Raw genomic sequence first — 7,798 nt, forward strand, 5'->3', positions numbered from 1 at the left:
ATGGGCACCCCGCCCCCACCCATCTGCACCCCCGCAGGACCCGGGGCTTGAAGGCTGCACATGAGCCTGCTCGCCTCTGCAGGAAGGGAAACTGAGGCCCGGCGGCCGGGGAGGGGCGGGTCCCAGAGCACGAGCCCCCGCCCCCGGTGGCCCCGCCCCGGCCAGTAAGAGCCCGGAGCGCGAGGCAGGGCGCAAAGTGGGGACAGCCGGCGACGGTGCGATGGCAGCGCAGCGGCTGGGCAAGCGCGTGCTGAGCAAGCTGCAGTCCCCGTCGCGGGCCCGCGGCCCGGGGGGCAGCCCCAGCGGGCTGCAGAAGCGGCACGCGCGAGTCACCGTCAAGTACGACCGGCGGGAGCTGCAGCGGCGGCTGGACGTGGAGAAGTGGATCGACGGAAGGTTGGAGGAGCTGTACCGAGGCAGGGTGAGACTCAGAGGGGCCGGGGGGGGGGGGGCTGAGGGACTGAGGTAGCCTGAGACCCTGCGACCCTGAGACCTCGGTGACCCAAGTACATGCTCGCAGATGCACCGACTGCGGCCTTTGCTAGGATTCATGGCCCGAGGCTCTGGTCTCCGTGCTCAGAGGCATCCAGCTTGCCGACACTCAAACATGCTCCCAGTATCCTCAGATATGTGTGCATCCAATCAACCCAGACAACTGGGAAGGTCTGGGGATGAGATGAGAAAGAAGGTGGCTGGCGGGGAGGGGAGGGGGCAGAGCCAACATATTGAGAGAACGGATAGGGACAGGGGATGTCTATGCCAAACATAGACAAGGGTGACAAGGAGATAGGACCGCAGAGACTCTCAGCAGAGGAAGCAACAATTTACACAGATGACGGAAGTCACAGCCACTCAGACACAGCACCAAAGTGAGCCACACACAAACTCACAGGAACACAAGTGGGTTAAGTTAAGGGACAGCATGGCCTGCCATGGGCACACTAGCACGCACACACAACACAACCCCCCTGGGCGCCAAGTGAAGAGATACAGCTGCGCACAGATACACATCAGTTCCAGCTGGGGTGCTCCAAGCTCCAATAGCTATCCCGGGATACAGAGTGACTCAAGTTACATGGGCCATTATCTGCTGCCAAAAAAGAAAAGTATGGCTGCCTACAAACCGAAGGGCAGATGCCACAGTTCTGCACACACACACACACACACACCACGTCTGTGGAAATTACACACGGAACTGGTAACAGTGTCCCAGGAATACAGAGCACTAGAAACCAAGGTAGGCAGGGCTGCTAATGCTTGTGACCTCAGCCCTGGGGAGGTGAAGGCTGGAGGTTTAGGGGTTCAAGGATGATCTTGGATAAGGAGACCCTGTCTGAAAAATCCAAAACGAACCTGGCATGGTGGCGCACCTCACACCTTTTAGACTCAGCACTGGGGAGACAGAGGCAGAGGCAGACAGATCTCTTTGAGTTCGAGGCCAGCCAGGTCTACAGAGTGAGTTCCAAGTCATCCAGGGATAAAAAGATAAATAAAGATAGTTCCTACAGCTTGCCATGTGTGACCTGGGAAAGCCACACTGGAGAGGGAACCACACTGGCTACACTCACTCAGGGCAAGTAGGCTGCAGTCTGGGGCCCAGCACACTTAGATGCCAGAGGTCCCATCTCCTACACAGGACAGCACCCTCCCTGCCCAGCTGGGCCGCAGAACTGGCAAAGTAGAAGCTTAGGTGCAGGGGCCTCGGCCCAGGACAGCTGGATTGTGTCCACAACATGCCCTGATGTCCTTTGTATCAGCACCATGAGGCCCTAGCTTCCCCTCAGACGATTCCTGTTAGCCGGCCATGGTGGGCCTAGGTGGTCACTTCTCTGACCCAGCAGCCTTCGATGTGGCCCAGGGAGGCCTGGCTGGCCATAAGCCCAAAAGCCCTTCTTGTCCCCAGGGGAAGGGGCCCGCCCCAGCTGGCTCCCCTCCCCCGCACCACTGCTAAGATTTTCCCTTGAAAGGGCAGAAGCCAATCCCTCCCCAATCCCAGAATCTGACATTCCCAGACTCGACTGGGCCTGCTTTCCTGAGTAGGGACTGCAGCCAAGGAGAGAGCCCCGTGCCAGCCCCAAGGCCCCCGGGGCTGAGCCAAGGGTGCAGGCATAGATCGATCGGGCTGGTACCAAGGCCTGGGCCTCCTTCCACCCATCTGTCATTTCCCTCACCCCCACCCCACCACCCCAGACCCAGATGTCTGACTCAGTGGTGCTGTCCCTGCCTGCCACATTATCTATCGCTGCAGGCCGGGCCAGCTGGGCCTGGGGTTGCTGAAGTGCATCCAGAGCCCTGGACAACAGGCTGTGGAGTGGGCACAGGGGGACAACAGGCCGTGGAGTGGGCACAGGGGGACAACAGGCCGTGGAGTGGGCACAGGGGGACAACAGGCCGTGGAGTGGGCACAGGGGGATAACAGGCCGTGGAGTGGGCACAGAGAGACGTGGACTCTGACCAGCCCACTCGCCCTGGCCATAGGAGTCAGACATGCCGGATGAGGTCAACATCGACGAGCTATTGGAATTGGACAGTGAAGAGGAAAGATGCCGGAAAATCCAGGTAGGTGGAGAGAGAAGAGAGAGCCGTCCCTCTCCCAGTCCAACAAATCACGGAGCCCTAAACAGGACAAGCCAAGCTGACATGTTTATTAAACACTTGCTAAGCCAGACACTAAATCCTCCACAAAACGCTATAAAGTAGGCACATTTACCACCGAAAGGAAAATGAGACTCAGAGAGGCTGAGGTGTTTGCTCAGGGTCACACAGCTCAGGGTCACACAGCTTGTCCAAAGCTAGGACCCAGGCTGCCCCTGCCCTGTCCTTCCCCACTGACCTGACTTCAGAGGCGAGGCCTTCTAGCCCTCTGGAGCTGGTCACTCTTGGAGCCACTTGGAGGTCCACCCTGGGACTGAGAAGTCTTGTTCCCTTGGGAAAGGGAAGGGCCTCTGAGGGAATAGATGTCATTTATTTACTGTTTGTTTGTTTGTTTGTTTGTCTTGGCTTTTGTTTTGTTTTGCTTTGCTCTCCCCCATCCCCCAGGGACTTCTGGAGGCTTGTGCAAATCCCACAGAGGTGAGTGGACCCTCCCCTCACTGGGGGAGGGGCAGGAGGGGGGAGGGGAAGGCTGGCCATGGCCAGGATGGATGGGGACAGTCCTGCTCTTTGTCATCCTTGTCTCCTCCTCGTAGTCAGTAGTCATCGTCATCGTCCTCCTCCTCCTCCCCTACCTCCCTCTTTCCCATCTGTCACTGGGATCCACAGGCTGCTGCCTCAGAGCCCATCCCCCACAGGGCTCCTGTTTCTGCCCATATGGTGCCTGTCCCTTGCTGATTGTCTGGGGGTTGGGGGGGGCTCGCCCTCTCTCTCCACCTCTCTCCCCGTGACTGTCCATACCGTCCCGGGGTTCCCTGTATACCCCTGGAGGGCCCCCATCCTGCAGGTCCTGGAGCTGGGCAACACAGCCACTCCCACTTCCTTCCCTGCTTTAAAAGGGAAAATATTCATGGTTCTCCCCTTAGCTCCTAGATGCCAGAGGGACAAGCGTCACTGCCTGTCAGTGGGCCTGGAGCTGGCTCAGACCTGGTCTCTGGGGACCGTTTCTCAGCCTGAGAAACATCTCCCTCTACCCCCTGAGCCTGTCTCTCTCTCAGATCAGGGTCTTTGTCTCTCTCCATCTCTGTTTTTTATTTGACTTCATTTTAAGTGGCTACGTGTTTTGTCTGCATGTATGCCTGTGCACCACACATGCCTGGTGCCCACGGAGGCCAGAAGAGGGCTCAGAGCCACTGCAGCTGGAGTCACAGACGGTTGTGAGCTGCCACGTGGGTGCTGGAAGAGCAGCCACTGCTCTTAACCACGGTGCCTCTCCACACCCCTCCCCCTTTTTCTTGAGATAGCTTCTCTGTGTGTAAATTCATAGCAATCCTCCTGCCTCCAGAAGAACTACTGACCCAGGGAGTAAATTCATCTTCCTCCAACCTTTCTACCTGCCCCTACTCTTTTCTCTTGCCTGTCTCAGGCTCCATCCCCGCCCTGTTTGGCCCCAGATCCCACTTGGAATAAGCTGTTGCCCAAAGAGACACAGACCTTGGGGCGGGAGGCCTCTCTCCTGCTCTGTTCTCAGAATCCCACTCTGTCCGTAGGACTTCGTCCAGGAGCTACTGACCAAGCTTCGGGGCCTGCACAAACAGCCCGGCTTCCCGCAGCCCAGCCCCTCAGATGACCCCAGCCTGAGCCCCCGCCAGGACCGGGCCCACACCGCCCCACCCTGACTGCGCCTGCCTCTGCGCCCCACCCCCAAAGCCCAGATTGTTTCTAAGTTGTATTTAATGGTTCTGTAATTGCCTCTGGTGTCTGGATTTTCCTCTCCCCATTACCCTGGCCTTCTGCAGCCCCTGTCCTTGGTCCCTCAAGCCACAGCTGGCCCTGACAGACGGAGAAACATTCCTCCTGGCCACAGAGCCTGAGAACATACCCTACTGACCCTGAGGCGTCCCGGAGACTCGCATCCTGTCCCCACCTCCCCCATATGGACCCAGTCCCAGCTCCTAGGAAAGGCCAGGGCCAGATCCCCTGGCCTTCAGGGTCATGGGGGATGTGCGCGACCCACTGTGACCCCTGTCATCTTCCCATAGGGCATCACACAGCGATGAGGCCATTAGTCTGCTCTATGGAGAGTGTGCTTGGCGTAACTGTGGGAGCTGAGGCCACAGAACAGTGGTACATAGCCTTAAAGTGGGAGAGAAGAGCCCAGAAGTGCACAATGGGCTTAGGTGCCAGGGATGGGAGGGGCTATTGCCTCTTCTCCAGGGGAGGAGAAGCAGAACAATAAGACAATAGAACGCTGGCTAGAAACCACCAGTGAGAGCCTAGGGGTGTGGCTCAGCAGTAGAGCACCTACTTAGCATAATCAAGATCCTGGTTCGTTCCTCAGCAGGGCAAAAATATCTGGGAGGGCTTCCTGGAAGAAGCAGCATGGAGGCCAGAACTTACACATGTTGCTTCAACCATTCTGCAGCGTGAACTTTGAAGCAGAGAGCTTGATACCAGGGTTCTGTTGGGGATAATACCAACTATTGATCAGGACTAACAGTGTCTCCAGAGCCAGACAGGGAAATCAACCGATCAAGGATTGCGGATGCCTTGCCTACCGCACCTCTCAGAAGTGGAGAGTGGTTACCTAACAGCAGCCTCCCTGTGACTGATGCTCTGACCCCAAAGTTCCGGTGTCTAGGAAAACAACTCCCCCATCTTAGTGAGACCGCCCACCCACGTGTGGCCCACTGCCCTCCTGGACAAGGGTTCCATCCTGGGGATCTGAGCCACAGACCAGTAAGGGAAGATAGCTAACATCTGGCTCCATCCTGGCTGGCCGGCCCTGCTGGGGGCCTAGCTGTCTCCTCACAGATGGGCTTCACGGCCACCGCCTCCTCCCTCAGAGCAAAGGATTGAGTGGGGGATGGTGGGTGTCGAACGGTCCCCATTGCCTGGCCTCTTGTCCCAGAACACTGCATGAGCCACAGAACCCTCCACTTCCCTTTCACAGAACCTGTTTTTGGTTCCTCATGGTTGTGGAGGTGACAAACCCCAGTTCAAGCCCCGGATGTTCACTGTGTCAGATGTGCAGTTGTCTATAGAATACAGGAACATCACAGATGAAGAATCAGAGGCCCAGACCACCAGTGCCATTTGCTAAAAAGTTGGGACATGGTGGCCCCTGGGGCTTCACTACGGTACCCCCATCACTGGGCTGTTTTTAGTTTTGGAAGGAGATTGGCAAAAATCTTTTTTTTTTTTTAAAGATTTATTTTACATATGTGAGTACACTGTAGCTATCTTCAGACATACCAGAAGAGGGCATCAGATCCCATTGCAGATGGTTGTGAGCCACCATATGTGGTTGCTGGGAATTGAACTCAGGTCCTCTGGAAGAGCAGTCAGTGCTCTTAACTGCTGAGCCATCTCTCCAGTCCCTGTCTTTTTTCTTTTTTTTTTTGTTTTTTTTTTTGTTTTTTTTTGTTTTTTTTTTGAGACAGGGTTTCTCTGTGTAGCCCTGGCTGTCCTGGAACTCACTTTGTAGACCAGGCTGGCCTCAAACTTAGAAATCCGCCTGCCTCTGCCTCCCGATCTTTTTGTTTTTTTTCGAGACAGGGTTTCTCTGTGTAGACCTGGCTGTCCTGGCCTCGAACTCAGAAATCCACCTGCCTCTGCCTCCTGAGTGCTGGGATTAAAGGCGTGCGCCACCACGCCTGGCAACCCCTGTCTAATTCTTACTGAGGTGTTGGTGACTGCTAACAGTTCTGGGAGGTGATCCCATGAAAAGGCAGTGCAATTATATATGTGTGAGGTCACAGCAAAAGCACCAGGAAGCTCTGTGGTTAGAAGCCTAAACTGAGAGCCAGGCAGTGTCAGCACACCCCTTTGATCCCAGCACTCAGGAGGCAGAGGCAAGTGGATCTCTGAGTTCAAGGCCAGCCTGGTCTACGTAGGGAGTTTGAGGTTAGCTATGGTTATGTAGTGAGACAGTCTCTCAAAAAAAGGCTGTGCACCTTTAATCCCAGCATATGGGAGGCAGGCAGATCTCTGAGTTCGAAGCCAGCCTGGTCTACAGAGTGAGTTCCAGGACAGCTACACAAAGAAACCCTGTCTCAAAAATGCTGCCCCCCCCCCCCGCGCCCCAAGGAGGAGAGGCATCGGAGAGATGGCTCAGAAGCTAAGGGCAGAGGGTCCAGGTTCAATTCCCAGCACTGCATGGCAACTCACAACTTCACCGTTCTCTAGCCTCTGTGAGTACCGATGTGCCTGCCACACATACAGGCAAAACCCCCATGCACCGTGTCTTGAGAAGCCCCGTAGCCTCGCTGAGCTCCCGTGCCTGAGTCTGGGAATGAAGATGGGATAGCGCTGCCTGCTTCCGAGGGCGAGGAGGTTTCCGGAAGGGGCAAGGTGTGGACACAGGATGAACCCTGTCACGGTGGGAAGGGGCCGAGCGCCCCACACGTGAGAAGCTCTGCATCTCATGCTGGTGGTGTGCTGACTCCGAGGGTGGCCACCCTCTCTGACTGTGGCACATGCCTCCCTGGGGACCCTCTGCGCACCCCCACCCCCATTTGCTTCCCACAGGGCAGACAAATGATGAGATTTCTCAGAGTCCTCTTCCAGTCTCTGCCCACCCTATTCCCTGTTCCCCTTTCCTCCAAAATCGTCTCACCCCCACTTTGATAAAAATCCATTTCCCCAGCTGTTGAGTTGGCCCAGTGGCACCTGTCATTGAGTGTGATGAACAGTTCCATCCTCAGGCTGCCCATGGTGGGAGGAGAAAACTCCTCTTCGGGCTGGCCTCTGATCTCCACATGTGCCCTCTACCAAATAGTTTTTTTTTTTTTTTTTTTTCCCCAAAAAGTCAAGTTTTGGTAATTTCCCCATTAGTCGGTTTTTCATTCTTTCTTTGTTTTGTTCTCAGTCTGGGGATCTGTCTTTTGTTTTTTTGAGACAGGGTTTCTCTGTGTAGCCCTGGCTATCCTGGAACTCACTCTGTAGACCAGGCTGGCCTCGAACTTAAGAGACGTGCCTGCTCCTGCCTCCTGAGTGCTGGGATTAAAGGCGTGTACCACACTACCCAGGTCTTTTTAAATTTTTCATTTATTTGCCCGCACGTGTGTGCCTGGTGACCAAGGAGTTCAGAAGAGGGTGTCAGGTCCCTGAAACTGAAGTTAGACAAGGTTGTGAGCCCCACGTGGGTGCTGGGATGCACCCTGGCTCTTCTGGAAGAGCAGCCAGGATTCTTAATGTCTGAACC

The 7,798-nt window shown here is 55.8% G+C and overlaps 1 protein-coding gene across 1 annotated transcript; it reads left to right on the forward strand.

The window, feature by feature from the left end:
* The first annotated feature begins 205 nt into the window (after positions 1–205).
* Ppp1r14a (protein phosphatase 1 regulatory inhibitor subunit 14A) lies at positions 206–4,345 on the forward strand. Its single transcript, XM_021216573.1, has 4 exons — positions 206–421; positions 2,479–2,559; positions 3,040–3,072; positions 4,143–4,345. Exons 1-4 carry the CDS (start codon positions 221–223, stop codon positions 4,269–4,271), a joined length of 444 nt encoding a protein of 147 aa, XP_021072232.1. The 5' UTR covers positions 206–220; the 3' UTR covers positions 4,272–4,345.
* Positions 4,346–7,798: the final 3,453 nt, after the last annotated feature.

This window comes from Mus pahari, chromosome 1 (genome assembly GCF_900095145.1).
Source record: "Mus pahari chromosome 1, PAHARI_EIJ_v1.1, whole genome shotgun sequence".
NCBI lineage: Eukaryota > Metazoa > Chordata > Mammalia > Rodentia > Muridae > Mus > Mus pahari.